The sequence below is a fragment of the Chiloscyllium plagiosum genome, unplaced genomic scaffold, assembly GCF_037043375.1.
Source record: "Chiloscyllium plagiosum isolate Xiang-an unplaced genomic scaffold, Cpla_swu_hap1 HiC_scaffold_5, whole genome shotgun sequence".
In the NCBI taxonomy this organism is placed as follows: domain Eukaryota; kingdom Metazoa; phylum Chordata; class Chondrichthyes; order Orectolobiformes; family Hemiscylliidae; genus Chiloscyllium; species Chiloscyllium plagiosum.
This window is the reverse complement of record NW_028270143.1, coordinates 69,414,479-69,435,052: the sequence shown is the minus strand read 5'-3', so window position 1 is coordinate 69,435,052 and position 20,574 is coordinate 69,414,479. Positions and strand designations below refer to the sequence as shown.

At 37.9% G+C, this 20,574-nt stretch overlaps 1 protein-coding gene across 25 annotated transcripts in view; it reads left to right on the top strand.

The window, feature by feature from the left end:
* The window catches only part of tbc1d5 (TBC1 domain family, member 5), a 524,363-nt gene that overhangs the window by 365,298 nt on the left and 138,491 nt on the right, over positions 1 to 20,574 (top strand). For all 25 annotated transcript variants that reach the window (XM_087987287.1, XM_087987275.1, XM_087987279.1 and 22 more), the window contains 2 exons: positions 13,158 to 13,300; positions 15,420 to 15,526. In XM_087987287.1, the coding sequence (XP_087843413.1) occupies positions 13,158 to 13,300; positions 15,420 to 15,526 (250 nt within the window). The remainder of the gene's footprint in view (positions 1 to 13,157; positions 13,301 to 15,419; positions 15,527 to 20,574) is intronic.

Below are 20,574 nucleotides of genomic sequence, written 5' to 3'. Positions count from 1 at the left end.
CAGAGAGGTGACTGGAGGTGGTTTCACCTGAGGGTCATCACACCTAGATGAGGGGAGAGATTGAGAAGGTGTCATGGTAGCATCAGCTAGCATGAGAATTGAAACCACACTGTTCGTGTTTCTTGACATCACAAATCAGCCATCCAGCCAACTGAGCTAACTGACCATAGCAATATAGATTCTGAGAATTTTTTTTTTTACCCCACCTGATGATGTTGAATGCTGATCATCCCAAATTCATCTCCTATCCAGACTAAAACCTATTGAAAGTTTCTAGACTCTGGGATTCTTGTACCCCACACCTTATTGTTCACTCCCTCAGGTACCACCTTTGTGATCTCTCCATATTGTGTTCTCTCCCAGCCTCACCTACAGACAGGTAATGCCTTTTGCTGTGAGTAGTGAATGAGCAGCTTTTGCCTCATGTCAGGAAATCCAGAAAACTTTCTGGATTTATCGGCATTCTGGAGTCTTTCTGAATTTAACATTGATCTGTGACATAGGATCATAGAATCCCTACAGCATGGAAACAGGCCCTTCAGCCATTGAAGTCTATACCGACCCTCCGAAGAGTATCCCACCTGAACCCCTTCCCCATTACTCTACATTTTACCCCTAACGTGCACATCCCTAAACACTATGGACAATTTAGTATGGCCAGTTCACCTAACCTGTTCATCGTTGTTTGGATTGTGGGAGGAAACCGGAGCACCCGGAGACAACCCATGCAGACACAGGGAGAATGTGCAAACTTCACACAGACAGACGCCCGAGGCTGCAATCAAACCCAGGTCCCTGGCACTATGAGGCAGCAGTGCTAACCTCTGAGCTACTGTGCCACCCTCTGATAATAATTTTATCATTATTATATGTAAAATCTCCTGCTGGATCTTGCAACTGAGAGGAAAGCTGAACAGGAAACAGAGAAAAATTTCAGAGATTTCACGTTTTCCATTTCTTTGCTGTGCTTTTTCTATGAGGAGAACTAGCAGTAGGGAAATAGTTCAAACAAGCAAATTGCAGATAGCTTATTGTGGCTTAGAGGAGGAGGAGACAATGGAAGGAGCCTGTGGCAGGCAGTCAGCAGCACCTTGAGGAGTGGTTGAGGTGAGGACCCCGGGACAACGGTTCGGCAGACCACACAAAAGACCTCATTCATCTGATTACAAGGCAAAGAGCCTGAGTTATGCAGTCAGCATAATCAAAGCAACCAGGCAAAAATGGCCAATGTGGCAGGTAGGCAGAGTCAAAGACCGTGCTAGCTTCATTGGAGCTGACCTCTTGCTCAAGTGAAAGGAGCAAGCTTTTTGGTGACTCTTTGGTAAGTGATTGAGAGGATTTCAATTCTTAAATTTGAGCATAGAATACCAATTGATTTCAGTAAAATACATAAATGGCACTAAATCAGTGAATAATATAATTAGATATCTAAAACTCATTAAGGATGGCAGTCGGGTCAAGGCTGCAGTGCATGATAGTTCCTGGATACCAATGCGATCCAGGTCAAATGCATTTGCAATCAGTATTTAAAATTCAAACAGCATTGGCTCAGGGTTTATGAGCAGAGGGATGAATTGCGGACACTGCATCAGGGATGAGTAGAACTATCTGGCTGCTTAATACCCACTTGATTCTTTATACCCACTTGGGATAGGGTCTATTGATTTGGTCTGTCATCAGCGTCAGGAGGATATCACTGACAGTGAGGCAGAAAATGTGTTCCACAGGGCAGGAAAATCAACCTGTGAAATTCTCCCATAGAGGTGCTTTCTTGCAGCCTATTTTTAAAATCTGCAACAAGAAATTTCTTATGAAATATGATTGCACACCGGTGAAATGTAGACAGTCAGAAGTCATGACACCAGGTTAAAGTGCAATAGGTTTATTTGAAATCTCAAGCTTTCGCGAGGTGACGTGACAAAGGGGCAGCACTCGGAAAGCTTGTGATTTCAAATAAACCTGTTGGACTCTAACCTGGTGCCGTGTGATTTCTGACCTTGTCCACCCCAGTTCAGCACCAGCACCTCCACATCATGGTAAAATGTGAGTATTCCTGAATAAAGGCAGATGCTATTTAAGCACACTCATCAGCCAGATGCACGAATATCACTGTTCCTCCCATTGAAACTTGAATGGAAGATGAAGTGCTTCAGCAGCATGTCTTTTTCTTTCAACAGAACTTACAGAATTATTTTTCAAGGCCAGAGTGATTGTTCAGCAGTAATAATATTTCTCACTACTTTACAATTTCAGTTAAGCATGGTTGCAGAAAGCTTCATTTTTCTTTCCATCAGTCTTCTGGGGCAATTACCCTTTGATCCTGATAGTGATCTCTATGCAGATTCTAACACTGAAGTTGAGAAAAGTATAATTTGTAAAGAAGCAGGGTATCATTCACACACATTTTCTATTTCTGCATTTAATTGCACCTGTGTGGATGTGAGAAATTGTCAGTTTTACTCAGGAATAATGGTGAAATCCAACTATCCCATCATTATTTGTGCTGCAAAATGAAGTTTTTTTTTGTGGGAGGTAATGTTGTAGTGGTATTATTGCTAGACTATTAATCGAGAAGCTCAATTAATTTCTGGGGGACCAGGGCTGGTGGTGGAATTTGAATATAGTAAAGAATCTGGAACTAAAGGTCTGATTATGTCCATGAAACCAATATTGATTGTCAGAAAAAATCCACCTGATTCGCATGTCCTTTAGGGAAGAAAATCTGTCATCCTTACCTGGTCTCTCTCTCATGTGGCCAGACTGACTCTTAAATACCCTCTGGGCAATTAGGGATGGTCAGTAAATGCTGGCCTAGCCAGAGGTGCCCACATCCCATGAATGAAGTGTTTTTTTTAGGCCACTGACTACATCAGGAAAGCAAAATATGAAGACTACACAAACATTGGAGTTTCATGGAGGGAAACCAGAGGACTAGTGCAGAATAATGGAAACCATTGTATGAAAAATGTATGTCATAAAGTTATATAGGACAGAAACAGATACTTCTGTCCAACCAGTCCATATCGAACATATTCCCCACTAGACTAGTCCCAGCTTCTGGCCTGTATTCCTCCAAAGTTTGCCTAATCACGTACTGATGTAAGTGTCTTTTAAACATTGTAACTGTGCCCACATCCAGCACTCACTCAGGAATTTCATTCCAAACACATTGTGAAAAGGTGGAAGATAATTTAAGCAAAGATATAATTACTCTTTTGCTTTGACTGTATAGGATGCTGTAATTTAATTATTAGTTAAATGCTATTCTGTTTTTTTCCCCACATGAGAGACTCATAGCAAAGGTAATTGATCAAAGGAAATTTGGCTAATTGATCCAGAGTTGGCTGAATGGCATGAAATAGATGATGGTGGTTAAGGGGTATTTTTGTGACTTGAAGCCTGTGTGCAGTGGGGTTCTGCAGGGATTGGTGTTGGGGTCAATGCTGTTTTTGATATATATAAACAAGTTAGACTTGAATGAGGGTTGATCAATAAGTTCACAAATGGTACAAAAATTGGTGGGTGATGGTGATTTGTGAAGACAAATACTGGAATACTGGAGGAAATAGTCTGGCTGATACCAATGCAAATGAAATTCATTCCAAATAAATATGATGCGATGCACTTGGAATACATGATGAATGGTAGGACTTTGGGAGTTACCAAAGATCAGAAGGACCTTGATATGGGTATCCTTAAGGTAATGGGACAGGAAGATAAGTAATTGGAAGGCATTGGGATGCTTGCCTTTAATAGCATTTAAGAGTGATGAGGTGATGTTGGAATTGTATGAAATATTGAGCAGGCCAGTTATTTTCTCTTCCTCTTTCTTTTACTTTATACAAAAGAATTTTTGCCCCTCAGTTTTTGAGCGTACTCCCTATCTATCTTTAGCTCTCTGTCTCCCTCTCTCTTTGATTTGCTGAGTATCCTATGTTCAGCTTACACTTGAGCTCCCTTTCTCTTTCTTCCATTTTTATGCAGAAATGTAACTTTAAAGCTGCTGCTAAATTGCTGGTGTTTTAGGATTAGCACTAGCGATGACGTTGAACAGGTAACGAGCCAATCATATTTAATATTTATACAAATCAGACCAGAAACGTTAGGTTTTTCACATTTAATTTGAAACAAAAGACAGAAGCTAAGATGAAGTTAAACAGACATTTTAAAAAATAGAAAAGTAATGACATTTTTATTTAATAATTGCAGAGAAATTTAACACTTTCCAAATGTAAACACCCTTAGTTAGAGCAAATAAGAGTGTCCAGTAATTTTTAAGAAATTAACGACTAATCTTGTTACATCTCATACAGCAAGCTTTATACTTTGTAAGAGCTTATATAGCAAGCCATCAATGTAGGAGTGGCATCAGTTCATAATTATGTTGGAGGTTGCAGAGTTTGAGAAGCTCCACAAGACATCCTGTCAAAGTTTTTAGGTACTGACAGCAACAGCTGAATTCCCATGTTCTTCTACCTATGTTTGGACTCCTGAAGCTCAAGTCTGTTTCAATGGAATGATTACAGTACATTTGAAAGTTTTGCTGTCATTGACAACATTAAGACATCATCTCAGTCTGTCACTTAAGCATTGCTGGTAATTTTCATTTTCTGCCTCTGGGGTTAATCTATTCAATTACAATGAGCAGGTTAAACATTAGACAGATTCCAGAATTGACATTAAGCCATTCTGCCAGTCTACTGTCAATTGTTTCTATCTTTCTGCAACTCATTTCTGCATGATGTGTAAAACTAAACTCATCATAATAGTTAGAACCTCAAAGGTTCTAAAGTTCTTTTTCTACCTAATTTTAAACAAGTCATGGTTGCTGTTAGATTTTGACACTTTGAATTATGGAGTCTAGATTACTTGAACAAAATCATATTAATGTCTAGTGTGGGTTATCCAGGTTAAAACTGGTTTACTCAAAACTGTAGTCATTGGTGCATGTTAGAGTTGCAGTTGTAAAGTTCCATCAACTACAAAGTAATACTTGTTGAAAGATTCTTATTAAAAATCTAGAACTTCTGAAAGAACAAAAAATATAAATAAGGAATTTTTTTTTGTACGTACTATATTATTTAATTAATGTTGTATTTTCTAGCTAGGAAGAGTTAATAGAGGGCTAAAAGGTTTTTCTTTAAAAATATCAAGTTTATTTGTGATTGATTTTTTTTTGGTGTCTGTTTTCATTCTTGCATGCTATCCCTTCATGCTCTGTGTAATTTGTAGCTGTTTTTGACTACAAAATTTGACCATATGCAAAACAGCGAGCATGATAGATAGACCAAAAGTGTGCACAGTTGTATTTTTATTATTTTTCACACCAGCAATCAGATGATGGTCTGATTGATATTCAATCACTATACATCATTGGCCCTGATGATATATTGCCAGTCGTATCCTCTGACTTTTATGATGAGCAGTAACAAGGGAGATTTGTTAGTAGCGTATAAACACAGTACGTCTAGCCTGCACTTCTTGTCCTTCACACTAAGTGTCATGTGGATCTCAAATCTTTTTGCCAAAGACTTTTTGTAAAGCTTTAAAGTACTTTTGAGGACAAAATAATAAAATGTGTTGTAATTGAAAATGAAAACTGTTTTCATCAACAGCTTGAATTTACATAGAACCTTTATGTAGCAAACACCCCCAAAAGTGCTTCACTGGAGGATTGTTGAACAATATTTGACACTGAATACACACATAAGGAGATATGTGGACAGAAGAGTCAAATGATTCATCAAGTTGGTCAAGCAATTTGAGTGTTCGGGGGAAAGAAAGACCTCAGGGAGGATGACATTGCAATTTATTAAAGATGAGAAATAATCTTAAAATACTGAGCTCTTCAGACCTGCAATTCTTACCTCTTCAGACCTGCAATTCTCACCAAACAAAAACAAATATTATGGCCCTCATGCCTGTACTGGTTCTGGTAGCTAGTGCCAGTCTTCTGCCATTTCCCCACATCTCAGCAAACCATTTCTACTTAAATAATCATTGAATACCCTCTCGAATGCTGCCTCCACTGAGGACCAAACCTCCTGTTTGTTTAGAAGGAGGTTTATATATTAGTGAATGATAATTTGCTGTCAAAAATAGAAGTGAAACTAATAGCACACACTATTATTGATCCCCAAATCCTCTGGGGACAGGCATGCTGTTAAACATAGGAATTCCAAAGTTGATGTCCAGGTGCACCATTCTCCTAAATTTGCTAAAGAAAATTGGATCTAGTCAAAAGTATACCAGAATCCTATTTTAGAGCTATTCAAGTTTTCTGCACTATTCAATTAAACTTGTATTAACTGTGATTTTAGCCATGCGCCAGTAGTTCATAAAAACCAAAGGAACTACAGATGCTGTAAATCAGAAACAAAATCGGAAGTTGATGGAAAAGCTCAGCAAATCTGGCAACATCTGTGAAGAAAGATCAGAGTTAACATTTTAAGTCTGGTAATGCTTCCTCAGAGCTGATGGTAGTTAGGAAAATGTTGGTTTATATTCAGAACATAAGCTGGGGAAAGGGTGTTAGGAGTAAACGATAGATGGGGATAGTGCCCAAAGAGAGAGTAGAACAGTTGGAGAAACAAAGGGAGTTGATAATGATCTGGGTAGGAGGGTGAATAGCTATTGACGGAGGCTATTAGTGGTTAACATTAGGTGATGTGTAATGGCAGACTATGTGATAACAAGGCCTGGTGTGTGGGATGGGGGCTAGGACATGGAAGGGGGGGCGGTGTGGTTCAGGCCCTAAAGTTATTTAATTTGATATTGAGTCCAGAGGGCTGCAGGGTCCCCAAGCAGAAAGTGAGGTGTTGTTCTTCCAGCTTGAGCTGAGCTTTACTGGAACACTGCAGCAAGTCTGAGATAAAGATGTTGACCAGGGAACAGGGTGGTGTGTTAAAATGGCAGGCAACTGGAAGCTCGGAGTCTTTTTTGCAGGCAGAATGTAGATGTTCTGTGAAATGGTTATCCAGTGTACACTTCATTTCTCCAATGTAGAGGAAACCATATTGTGAGCAGCAAATGCAGTCAACTAGATTGTGGGAAGTGCGGGTAAAGTGCTGCTTCACGTGGAAGGTATATTTGGGCCCTTGGATACTGAGGGGAAGGAGGTAAATGGGCAGGTGTTACAACTTATGCAGTTGCAGGGGAAGGTGCCATAGGGGTATTGGGAGTGAAGGAAGAAAGGACCAGGATGTCCTGCCGAAGGTGGCAAGGAAATGGAGGAGAGGTTTAGGTGTCTGATGGTGGCATTTAGCTGGAGGTGGCAGAAATGGTGGTTGATGTGGATGCTGGTGAGATGGTAGGTAAGTATAAGAGAAATCCTTTTGCTGTTGAGGCAAGAAAGAAAAGTGGTGAGGCAGAAGTGTGGGAGATGGGTCAGACCTGGTTGAGGGCCCTGTTGACAACAGTGCTAGGGAAGAAGATCGACAAGGAAGCCTCTGAAATGTCAAAGTTTGCCTCATCAGAACAAAAACTGTGGAGATGGCGGAACTGAGAGAATGGAATGGGGTCTTTACAAGAAGCAGGATGCGAGGATATATAATCCAGGTAGCTGTGGGAGTCGGTGGGTTTATAATGGATATTAGTGGCCAGTGTATCCCCAGAAATGTCAAAGAAGGGAGGATTCAGAGATAGACGAGATGAAAGTGACGGCGGGGTGGAAGTTGAAAGTGAAATCAATTAACCTTTCCAATTCCGGATGAGAGAGGGAAGCAGCACCGATGATATCATCTATATAGCAGAGGAGTTGTAGGTGGGGGCTGAATAGACTGGAACAAGGAATGTTCCACATATCCCACGAAGAGACAGGCATAACCGGGGCCCATGTGGGTACAATGGCCATCCCTCTGACCTGAAAAAAATTAGGGGAGTTAAAAGCGAAGTTGTTGAAGGTGAGGACGAGCTCAGCCAAATGGAGGAGGGTGATGGGTGGGTACGGTTCGCATTTCTGCTCCTTGAAGAAGCGGAGAGCCCTAAGACCATCCTGGTGGGGGATGGACGTGTAAAGGGATTGCATGTCCATGGTAAAGAAGAGGCATCTGGACCCCGTAAACGAGAAATTCCAAAACTGGCGTAAAGCATCAGAGGAATCACAGATGTATGTGTGCAGGGACTGGACCAGGGGAGAAACGACTGAGTCAAGGTAGGAAGAGATGAGTTCTGTGGGGCATGAGCAGCCAAAATCAATGGTTCTGCCCGGACAATCCTGTTTGTGGATTTTCGGAAGGAAGTAGAAGCGAACTGAGCGGGGCTGGGAGCTATCAGCTTGGAGGCAGTGGGGCAAGATCACCAGATGAAATGAGGTCAGTGACTGTAGTTGATACAATTGCCTGATGTGCCATGATGGGGGTCTGGCCCGAAGGGGAGATAGGAGGAGGCATCTGAGAGCTGGTCACAGGAAGGGGTCCCGGTGGATGGAGAGTATTGGAGCTGAGTGAAGGGATCTGTGGGACAAGGAGAGAATTCTTGTCCAAAGAAATAGGCAGGAAGGCGAAGATGGCGGAATAAGAGCTCGACATCATGTTATGCCCGAAATCTTTAAGGCGGGGACACAGAGGGATAAAGCTTTTTTGTCGAAGGTGGCAAGGAAATTGCCAGCTGTCACACAGATGCAAATCTTTTCCTTTATAAAAAGAAACCAAAAGAAAGGCAATACTTTTAAATATATAAATCAATAACTTCAACAATAGAATCACTTTACTGAGAATGGGGTCTTTAGTCTTAAGCATTAGTTGTTGTTGAATGTTTTTCCATTCAACACAAATCTTTGTTGAGTACAGAATCTTCAGCATCGGAGAGCGAAAGATTAGGAGGGATGGTGAATACCTGACGAGATGGTTTGGGAGAGGGAACAGGAGGGGAGGGAGGTTCCAGAGGACCATCGGTATCTCAAAGCTGTTGTGGCTTGTGGACCTTGATGCCTTAAAGGAAAGGAAAAGAAAAGGTTTCTGGTTAGCACGGCGAATGAGCCGGAGGATGAAATGGAATAGTGGTGCAGCCCTGAGCCAGCATGTAATGATGCTGTTGGAGAGAGATTCGCATAGCACTGAGTGTGGATCTCTGGATGAGTGAGAGCAGGAACATTGAACATTACAGAGATACCTGTGATCCTGGGTGGATTCAAAGCAGGAGGGATGAAACTTCAGTTGGAATCAACGTCAGGTGAGTCTGTCGGAGGCAGTGACTGAGGAATGTGATATGACTGTGTGAATGAGCTTTAGCAAATGCCTGGTCAAACACCAAAAGTGACAATGAAATTAATATCAGTGGACAAGAGCAAAAATTGGAATGGAAAATGCTGTTCATTGTTAGTAATGATCCTACTAACAGTTCATTGTTGCTAATTAACCTTTCAAGTATTATGAATGTAGAATCACATTTTTTCATACTCAAACGACATTAGGTATTTTAAAAATGAGGCATGTTTTTCTTTTCAATCGCTCTGAATTCAGTCTTTTTTACTCCCTTTATTTCTCTTTCTGTGCCCATTCTGATGTTAAGTTTATTTGTTCTAATTTACACTTCTTTCTCAGTCCTTTTATGTTAATTTCACAATACTTCAATTTTATTGGTTTTAGAATTACGTACTTCTTATTTCATTCACTTGGACACCAGATGCTGAGTTTCCCATGTGAAATTGCCAGTTGTCACACAGATGCAAATCTTTTCCTTTATAAAAAGAAACCAAAAGAAAGGCAATACTTTGAAATATATCAATCAATAACTTCAACAATAATATCACTTTACTGAGAATGGGGTCTTAAGCATTAGTTGTTGTTGAATATTTTTCCATTCAACACAGATTCAGTTTATTTTGAAAGGTATCTCACTTTTACATTGCACAAAGTTGATGTCGTAATGCGCACAGATTATAGTCCGCACGTCTGTTGGAATCGAGGACACAATGTGGATTCTATATCTGAAGTAATTTCACTTGGATTTCTGAAAACTTAATATTGTTTGGCAAAGTGTTTGACTGAGAGAACTGACTACAATAATGTTATGCATTCTATCCTTTCAATTGTCAGTTGTTTGGAGAAAAAGATTTGAACTCTAAATGTTCATGGTTGCAAGTCAGTCACTGATTGAAAGGGAGCATTTAGTCATAGAGTCATTGAGATGTACAGCATGGAAACAGACCCTTCGGTCCAACTCGTCCATGCTGATCAGATATCCCAATCCAATCTAGTACCACCTGCCAGCACCCGGCCCATATCCCTCCAAAACCTTCCTATTCATATACCCATCCAAATGTCTCTTAAATGTTGCAGTTGTACCAGCCTCCACCACTTCCTCTGGCATTTCATTCCATGCCTGTACCACTCTCTGTGTGGAAAAAGTTGCCCCTTAGATCTCTTTTATATCTTCCCCCTCTCACCCTAAACCTATGCCCTCTAGTTCTGGACTCCCTGACCCCAGGGAAAAGACTTTGCCTATTTATCTTACCAATGCCCCTCATAATTTTGTAAACCTCTATAAGGTCACCCCTCCAACGCTCCAGGGAAAACAGCCTCTCCCTATTGCTCAAATCCTCCAACCCAGGCAACATCCTTGTAAATCTTTTCTGAACCCTTTCAAGTTTCACAACATCTTTCTGATAGGAAGGACACCAAAATTGCATGCAATATTCCAACAGTGGCCGAATCAATGTCCTGTACAGCCGCAACATGATCTCCCAACTCCTGTACTCAATACTCTGACCAATAAAAGAAAGCATACCAAACGCCTTCTTCACTATCCTATCTATCTGCGACTCCACTTTCAAGGAGCTATGAACCTACACTCTTTGTTCAGCAACACTCCCTAGGACCTTACCATTAAGTGTATAAATCCTGCTAAGATTTGCTTTCCCAAAATGCAGCACCTCGCATTTATTTGAATTAAACTCCATCTGCCACTTCTCAGCCCATTGGCCCATCTGGTCAAGATCCTGTTTCATCTGAGGTTTGATGGGATGAATTCATTCACAACTTGAAGCATTTGTAATTTTGTTGGTAACAAAAGGCCTAATGGCAGGTCAAGGCAGAATCTATTTTTGTATTATACCTCACAGAGTTAAGTCATGAGGCCTTTGACTTTGGATAATCTTAGCAGCTTAGCTTTCAAAGTTCAAGAAGGTTGACCAGTTTTATTTTTGCCATCCCATCTTCTAACATAAATGGGACAAACTGAGTCAAAATCATAAAAGAAAGCTTCTTACTGCCTCCTTACTTGTACTGTATCGCTGCCAATTTTGAGGCTTGATGTAAGTATACATTCTTGCTAGAAACAGGTGGTAGTCTCTCATTCTTGTAAAATGGGATTCCAGGATACAGGTGTAGTTCCAATGCTATTTTAATGGACTAATACAATGCTTACCAAACACAGATATTTTCTGCAGCCCCAAGCAGCAAGTGAGCAAAGTGTCCATTGAAGGGCTTTCTGGCAGGCTTAAGGAAAAATGCTCGGAATGTTCAATACATTATCATTTTTAACGCACATTCTTAAGAATTCCCGAATTTTGACTTAAATGCCCATTTTTAAACACATTAGACCAATCCTTGAAGTGCATCTTACAGTTATCTGAAAACTCATATTGCATATATTTCAATGATACAGTGCTCAGAATACTTTGAGCAGTCTTCAGAGTTTATGTTGCATTATTGCAGTTATTTCTATTGATGTTAACTACTCAGGAATAATAGATTATCAGCTGTATTAATGCCAATTTAGTTGCATATTATGCAGGCTTCATGAAGTCATACTTAATACTGTTTCACCTTGTATGAGAACAGTAGGAGAGAACACAGCCAGCACTCAGAGTGGGATAAGTTCTAAACTAAACTGTAGAAACATTTCAATGGTCATTCTATGGGAGAGACTAAAATAAAAACAAAGTGCTGGAGAAACTCAGGCCAGGCATTACCTATGGAAAGAGAAACAGAGTTACCATTCTGTGGAAAAGAATCATGTTTGACTTGAAACATTCACTCTAATTCCGTCTCCACAGATGCTGCCAGACCTGCAGAGTTTCTTCAGCAAGTGTTTGCTTCAGATTTCCAGTATCTACAGTAAATTGCTTTTGCTATGGGGCAGACTTGCTAGGGCACCTCTGAGAAGCAGAACAGTTCACTCAATCCCAATTTAGTAATTTATTTCAGAAATTAACATTGTAATAGAGAATGTGTGTAGTTTTAAGACATGGCATGTGGTAAATGTAACATGCTGGAGAGGAGGAAGGTGACTTTGGACCTAGTGGCTCTTCAAGGGGATTTTCTTCATGTCCTTATGGATGAGCTAGAGACCACATGATAGAGTTCATTGTCATAACAGTGTTATTACAATAAAATAACAGTAATAGAACTGAATTTTACAACTGCCAGGAAGAAGGGAAACTTGGTCATTGATATTTTTACAAGTATTAAATCCTTCCATTCCTAAAATTTCCAGCCCAAAGTAATTGGAGAGTGTTCAAAGATTCTGATCAAAACTATGTTAAAGAAGGAAGCTCTGTTTTACCATACTTCCCTCTGATTTTATAATTCTGTGCCACATTTGCATCATTTATATCAATGGTTAGGGTTTGGTCTGCATGTATTAAAGGAGTATGCCTCTCTTAAATTGAACACTTAAGAGTTTTTGAGAGGAAGAAAAGAAGGTAAATGGTATGTTCATTGGTAAGCTTAAGTCATCTAAGAATTATCAACTTGAAAATAACGCAAACGATTAATTATTGAACTTTGCTTACATGATATATATTTATATTCATTTGCATAAGTATCTCTCACCTGTTTAGCTGGAAAGATTTTTGTTTATAATCATCATCATCATCTGTCAGCTAAAAGCTTCAGCCACCTGAATTAGTACAAGGGAGGATGGTGTTATTTTCTGTAAAAATAGGCCTGAAAACTGGACAGTTAAATCCAAAATTTCACTATCCAATTCATACCTATGCTTCCCAGCACCAGAAATAGCAAATGAGTTATGCAGTGAATATTCAAGAATTCAATGGATTTTACGGAGGGTAATTGTTGAAGCTCCTTTCTTTTATGCAGTTCAATTCCATGAATATTGCAACAAAGTCTGAACTGATATAATTACAAAATTGTTTGTAAGATTGTTAAATCATGTATTTGTAATAACACATTATGTCTATTTCATTCTTGCAGTCGTTGGGTCAGACTTTTGTTTGGACGAGAATTTCCTCTTCAGGATCTCTTGGTGATCTGGGATACTTTGTTTGCTGACAGTGTTACTCTGGATTTAGTTGACTATATTTTTGTTGCAATGCTGCTATACATAAGAGATATTTGTAAGTATATGCATACATAATTTACATTCTTATAGCTTAGTTTCAAAGATTTTCTTTAAAAGATCTCACTTTATGTTGTGATTTAAAAAAAAAAGGTCCTTTTTTTTAAAAAAGTACTATGTAATTAATTTGAATTGATATTGCATTATGTTGAAACATAATTTGTCTAGTTTTGAGTTTTTGACCACTACAGAAAAAAAATTGGGGGTCATTACTTACTCTTTAAGTCAGGTTTTCCACACCAGTGTGTACTTTTAGAATTTACAAGTGAAGACTGAGATGATTAATAATATACTAACAGTCTTGTTTCCCAAAGGTGTGAACATTAACAGTTTGCCTTGTAGTCAATGAAGATCTCTCATTTTATTTAGAAGTCTGTACTTCTGGGATTAGACAGCAAATATCTAGAACAGCTTCCTTTTTGGCTATGAATTGACAGAATTTTTAAAATATCAGGTACCTTTGAGGCTGCATATAAGGCAAGGTGCTTCAAATGGAAATCTTTAAGGCCTTTCAATGAGACAGAATGGTTAGAAATACCGGAAGACTGTTTTGTTCAAGTTATTTGGCCCACTAATGTTGAGAAAGGTGCTTTACTATATATTATAATGCAAAGATAAGTTGGGCTGATTGAATTAAGAGTCCATACCCAGCAGATATTCTAAATGTTCACATCACTTTCGAACAAAGCATCTTACTGATTCATATGATGTCTGATCTTAATCATTGTCTTACTGGTTCATCTTTGGAAAAGTTTGAGTGGCACAAGCAAAAGGCATGAATATCTAGGTCAGGCCACACGGAATATTATTATTGAATATTATTATGCTAAAGTTAAAACATATTTAAAAGTAAGAACTTTCAACTGTATAAGACAGCAGTCAATGTCATGCCACTGGATCCAAAAGGTTGATACTGTATACTCAAATTTGAAACAGTAAGAATATTGGGTATAGTAAAACACACACTTTGGTATGTGGAAGCCTGCCACCTTGTGACTGAAACATAATTCCAACTAAATTCAAATAATTTTGCCCCATATCATAGCCATTAAAAATGTAGCATAGCTTTTGACTGCTTTGTACACATTCTTGGAGGATGAGCTGGAAAACAGACCTTAAAGACTGATATCTTACTGATTTAATTATATTACTTAAGGCTTTTTTTTTCTATTTACAAAGAGTCCAGATGTTTAGTAGATTAAGTATCAAACCATTTTCCTGACCAATTCAATTGCTGTTTTATTAATGTTGCTTTAAAATGTCAAGATTGTAAGTAAACTATAATCATTTAAGTTTAGTAAAGATGCAGTGTTATGTAGTTTGCTGTTCAGATAACACTAACTTGCATTATTAATGTACCATGTGTTTTTGGCTTTAATGACTTTCACAAAAAGTACAGTAAATGGTCACAAGAGAACAAAAGTATTATGGAAGAGTGAGCATGATAAGCGAGTGCTTCACAAATGAAACCAGATGTATGAAATTACAAGCTGTCGGATCAAAAAGGAAATGAAGATGATGAAGTAGTTCTCACTATAAAATATAATTGTTTGTTTCAATCACATTCAAGATTTTTGCTCATAATCATTAAATGTCCAGACTTTCCTTGACTACTAGCATACTACTACTGTTAGTTAAGAGGTTAGGATACATAAAATTAGAATACATATTATTTATTTCTCTTTTTAAATAGATTTAATATAGCACATATTCCATTACTGAAACATTGTCAGACACTTTACCGAATGTCTATAATAAATGGGTTGAATAATCCTGAGATTATTGCAAAAAGGTATATGATCCATGGGGTTAATATTTGGTTCCGTATTACATTGATTTCTGTTAAAAGTTGCATTATTTTTAAGTATTTTAGTTTTTCAAACATTTCTTGGTGAACACATTCTGTCATTGAAGTGACGTTTGTGTGATGAAATTATGCAGAATGTCTCGCTGATTCTCTGGCCAAACATAATTGATGGACAAATGCCTTTGTAGAGTAATATTCTTCTTGATTCGTAAATTTTCCCATCAGCTGTAGTTATTTAAGATCTGTTTGTGTGTGTATACATATTTATTTAAATAAAACTGTCATACTGTTTTTTTTTAACCTTCCTTAGTAATTGCGAGTAACTATCAAACCTGCCTTCGATTGCTTCTCCATTATCCATCTGTAGATGATGTACACTCCTTAATTCAGAAAGCACTCTTCTTACGGGATCCAAAGGTAATACACTATTCTTTGAGGTGTGTTCTTATATTGAAAAGAAATGTTTATAATTACACTGCTCATTGATACTCTCTGAAATTCTGATGTTTCAGGCACTCATTTTAAATGATAAATTATGTAACATTAAAATGTCTATTACTCATGAAATAATTCCAAGTTTCAGACATAAGAGTTGCAACTATTTTTAGGATTGAACATTTTGGTACAATGCAACAGATTGTAGAATTATAAACTTACATACTTCAAAGTAATAAGGAAATTAGTGTTAAGATTCAGCATTTAAAGAACCCTAAACAAAGAAATATCTATATTGGAATATATGTAACTGTATCTGTAGTACATTCTATGAAGATGGATCAATTAATGGAAAAACAGAAACTGTTGTCTTTTCTGCTGTATGATTTGGTTCAACCATGGTCATTTGCTACCTCTATAAATGATAGAAAATGTTCTGAATTATTATACATTTGAGGGCACATCTGTAACCAGAGGGGTAATAATTCATCAATTATAGCCTCTGAACTGCAGTCAATATTTGTTTTATTATACCCATGAGCTAAATTTATTTTTCAAATGGGAAATGTTTTCACCCATTTTGAATGGTTAATAGCCTGTGCTTTGTGGTCTGTTCACCGAAGATTATTACCTACTGCCATCAGTTATTTGCCAGGAGTTAAGACATTTTAGATTGTGTATTTTTTTTAGCAAATCATATATTGCAGAGCAAAATGCTAATAAATACATAAGCTAACTAATGTAGTTTTACTAAAAAATAAGAGTGAGACCATAAGTAAATGCAAATAATTACCTTTTAGGAAATACCCATAATTGTTCATGTACTTTTTGTGGCCCTCATTTGTTTGGCATTTTTGTGACAGTGAGTTGCCAATCTTGGCTCAGCGGTAGTAATGTTGCCTGTTACTCAGAAAATCGTGTACTTTAAAGCGCTTAATTATATGCCATTTCAGTGTAGTAATGAACTGCATTGTCAGAAATTAAGCCTAGGTCCTATTTCCCTTTTCACATCTTATGAAGTAATATTGTGGCAATATTGGAGCAAAGCAGAGTAACTTCTGGTAAACCAACAAACTCAACAGGTTATGTATTCAATGGCGTATTGCTATTCCTGTTACTAATTAGCAATGTTGTAATAGTGATTGTATTTCATTATGGCATGATTAATTGATTGTAAAACACTTTTGTATGTCCTAAGACATGAACTATACTGCTCACTTTCCTTATTCAAATGTTACTGGCAAAGGATTTTCTTCAAGTCATCAAAAATGATGATGAAACATAATGTAGTACAAAGTGATGCTCGATGTTGCAAGTTCCCATCTTGTTTCTTGTGTCAAAGAGAAGTCCACGATAGAGATTAAGAGATATTTCTATAAGGAGTAAAATCTAAGTAAACAATTCAACCTTATTCTTTTTGGTAGTTATTAATTTAATGGTAACAGGCCGACAACTGTGGCATTTTCAGTGAGTATGACAGAAACTGGGGTCATTATTAAGGAGGTGTGTAGAAATGGCAGATATTGAGCAATTACTTTTTGTCTGCCTTTACAGAAGAAAATAAAACTTATTACCAGAAATCCAGTGTAACCAGATGGCTAAAAAGAGTGAGGAATTTAAGACCATAAGACATAGGAGTAGAAATTAGGCCGCTCGGCCCATTAAGTCTGCTCTGCTATTCAATCATGGCTGTAAGGTGTTTCAATTCTATTTTCCCACTTTGTCCCCCTAAATGTTGATCCTTTTGGCAATCAAGAACTTATCTATCTTTGTTTTAAATATATTCAATGATCTGGCTTCCACAGCCTTCTGTGACAATGCATTCCAGATTTACCACTCTCTGGCTGAATAATTTTCTCCTTATCTTAGTTCTAAAAGATCTTCCCTTGACTCTAAAGCTGTGCCCTCAGGTCATTGATATCAGTTGGTAAAAACTGGCAAAACTTAAGAGACTAATGATTAAGGGGTAGGAGATTGAGAGACACTGTGGTACACATTGATGTCCAAAAACCTGAGCATTGGTCACAGGAAATAAACCACTTGAAACATCTAAATGATAAAGTTGTAGAAGTAAATTCAATCAGGGTATATCTTCAATTAGCACCTTATGCACTTCAAGTATTTGAAATCTCCATGAAGTATCAGGAAAAATGACTTGAACACAAAACAGAATTACTGGTGAATCCATACAGTTGGTTGAATGTGGATTCAAAAGCTCAAGCTGATGAATTATTGGAATTTCATCTTGAAAAGAACATTGCAAGTTTGAACCCCACTGCAATCTGAAGAACAAAAAGATGAGGTGTGCTGCATGAAGCAGCAGGTCCAGACTTTAAAAACTGATATGGGATATCTTAAATTTAAATTTTAAAGAGAGGAGCTGATGAACAACCAGAAACAGTCTAGACACCAGTCAGTAAAAATGGACAAAAATTCTAAAATAAACGGAATACATGTGAAGTGGTCACATGACCACCTCACCCTGGACTTGTAGTTTTCCTCACAGTTCATGAACCACATCATTCCATTCCCACAGGGATTTTTCATTATTCCTCTGTTTTGATTGAAAAACATTTCCAATGGGTCCTTTGAGCTTGTGACAGAAGTATGATTGACAACCAGCTTCAAAATCATCTTCCTTAATCACTTTGTACATAACAGATTTTGTCATTTCATTTTGATTCATACGAGATGAATAAATCTGCACTGGGGGAGTTTTGCTCTTTCCAGCTCAAGCCATTTTCTCTTTTATCTGAACAATATGTTGTAGCCTTCTGCACTAATTCATTTTCTTAACACTGACACTTGATAAGTGGAGACTTCAATTCCACTTTTTTTTCATAATTTCCTTCCAAGATTTGTTTAGTCCCTTACTGTCCAGTTCCTTCTAAGGTCAGTTGATGTTTTCATTCAGCTTAGCGTCATCTATGGAACCCTTGCACGAGTTCAGAACTGAAGAGGTACTGAAGACTTCTGGAGTCAACTCGGACGTGAAATGTTAACTGTGTGTCTCTCTCTCTGCAGAGACTGCCAGACTTGCTAAATTTCATCAGAACTTTATTTTATGTTTCTAGCATCCACGATATTTTGCATGGACTGAGAATTGGTTCATGGGCAAGAAACAGTGAGTGAGAATGAGGGTTGGTGACCCGTGACCAGTGGGGCCCCTCAGGAATCAGTGCTGTGACTGCAACTGTTTCCAATATATAGTTACGACTTGGAGGAAGGAAGCAAATGTACTGTAGCTAAATTTACAGATGACACTAGGTAGGTGGAAAGGCAGGTTGCAAGAGGGATACAAACCATTTACAGAGAGGTAGTAATAGCTTAAGTAAGCAGACAGAATGTTGGCAAATAGTTTAATGTGGGAAAATGGGAAGTTGTTTATTTTGGAAGGAAGAACAAAGAACATAATATGATTTTAAAATCTGGAGAAAGCTGCAATATCAGGGATCTTAGGGGATACTTGTATATAACACAAAAGCTAAAAGGCTAGCACACAGGTGCAGCTGGTAATCGGGAATGCTATTTAAGGAAACATATCATTTCATTGCAGGCAGTTCAAAGAAGGTTCGATACGATGTTGCCTGGTGTGGAGAGATTGTCCTATGAGCAAAGATTAAACAGGTTGGGTCTTTACTCACTGCAGTTTAGAAGAATTGAGAGGTCATGTCATTGAAACATAAAATTCTTGAAGCACTTGACAGGGTAAATGCTGAGAGGAAGTTTCCCCTGATGGGTGATTCTAGGGCCAGAGGGCACAGTCTCAGGATAAAGGGGCACCAACTTAAGACTGAGATGAGGAAGAATTTCTTCTGAGTGTTGAGAATCTTTGAGCTCCTTGTCAGAGAGAGTGGTTGGGGCAGAGTCCTAGTGTAATAAGTCTAAGATACATGGAGCTTTAATCAGTAGGGGAATTAGGACACTGAACTGAGGAACGTCAGAGCTGCTATGATCTTACTGAATGGCATAGCAGGATCAATGGGCCACACAGCCTACTCCTGATCCTATTTCTATGGGCCTAGCTTTTATACGAAACCTACCTTTTTCCCTAAATTGCTGCATTTGTTTCTACTTGGGGAACATTGTTGGCTCAAGTAGAAGCAAATCCAGAACCATGTAATCTGAAGAAACTTTTTTTTTTGTCAGTACACTAGTTTCCCAGAGTTGATAATGAAGGATCAGCTTGCATACATATGAAGAAGCACTTACAACACAGTGTAGTCCCTTTCACTCTTGCTGTTTAAATTTACAAATCTGTGTACATTAGATGTGATTTTATATCTTAATTATGATTCTACCATAAATCCATAGAAGTGGTATTGAAGTCATTATTGCACTTGTCATACACATACTGGCTTAATTTGATTAATTGGTGCCGTTCTGTGAAGTACTTTATCAAAATATTATCTACAATATTTGCTGTGCATTTAAAATGTTGTAAAACTATTTAAACTGTATGCAAAAAAAGTGCTTTTTAGATTTTCTTTTTCTTCATTATTAGTTTTTTGAGCGATTGCTTGAAGTAAAATGTTAAATAGAAATGCAAAGGCTGTTCATTGGCTAAAACAGATTCTTCTTTAGAAAGTAACAATTTTAGATTTGGTGAATGAGCTTATACTAAAAGAATAATTGAAACAAGAATAGTAAAGCAACAAAAGTTGACATTGATGATTTATCTTAATTCTGTTTTTTAGTATGTAGCCAGGTGACCATGGTTGATTTTAAAAATACATTAAATTGCCAAACTGTTTGTCATAATGACGTTAAAAATCACACAACACCAGGTTATAGGCTTACAGGTTTATTTGGAAGCACTAATTTTCAGAGCACTGCTCCTTCATCAGGTGAGTTGTGGAGTATAAGATCATAGGACACAGAATTTATAGCAAAAGTTCACAATGTGATGTAACTGAAATTATATACTATATTGAAAAAGACTTGGATTGTTTATTAAGTCTCTCATCTTTTGGAATGGGCATGTTGGTTTCAGTTCTTTCATATGTAAATTCCAGAACTTTCTTAAAGTT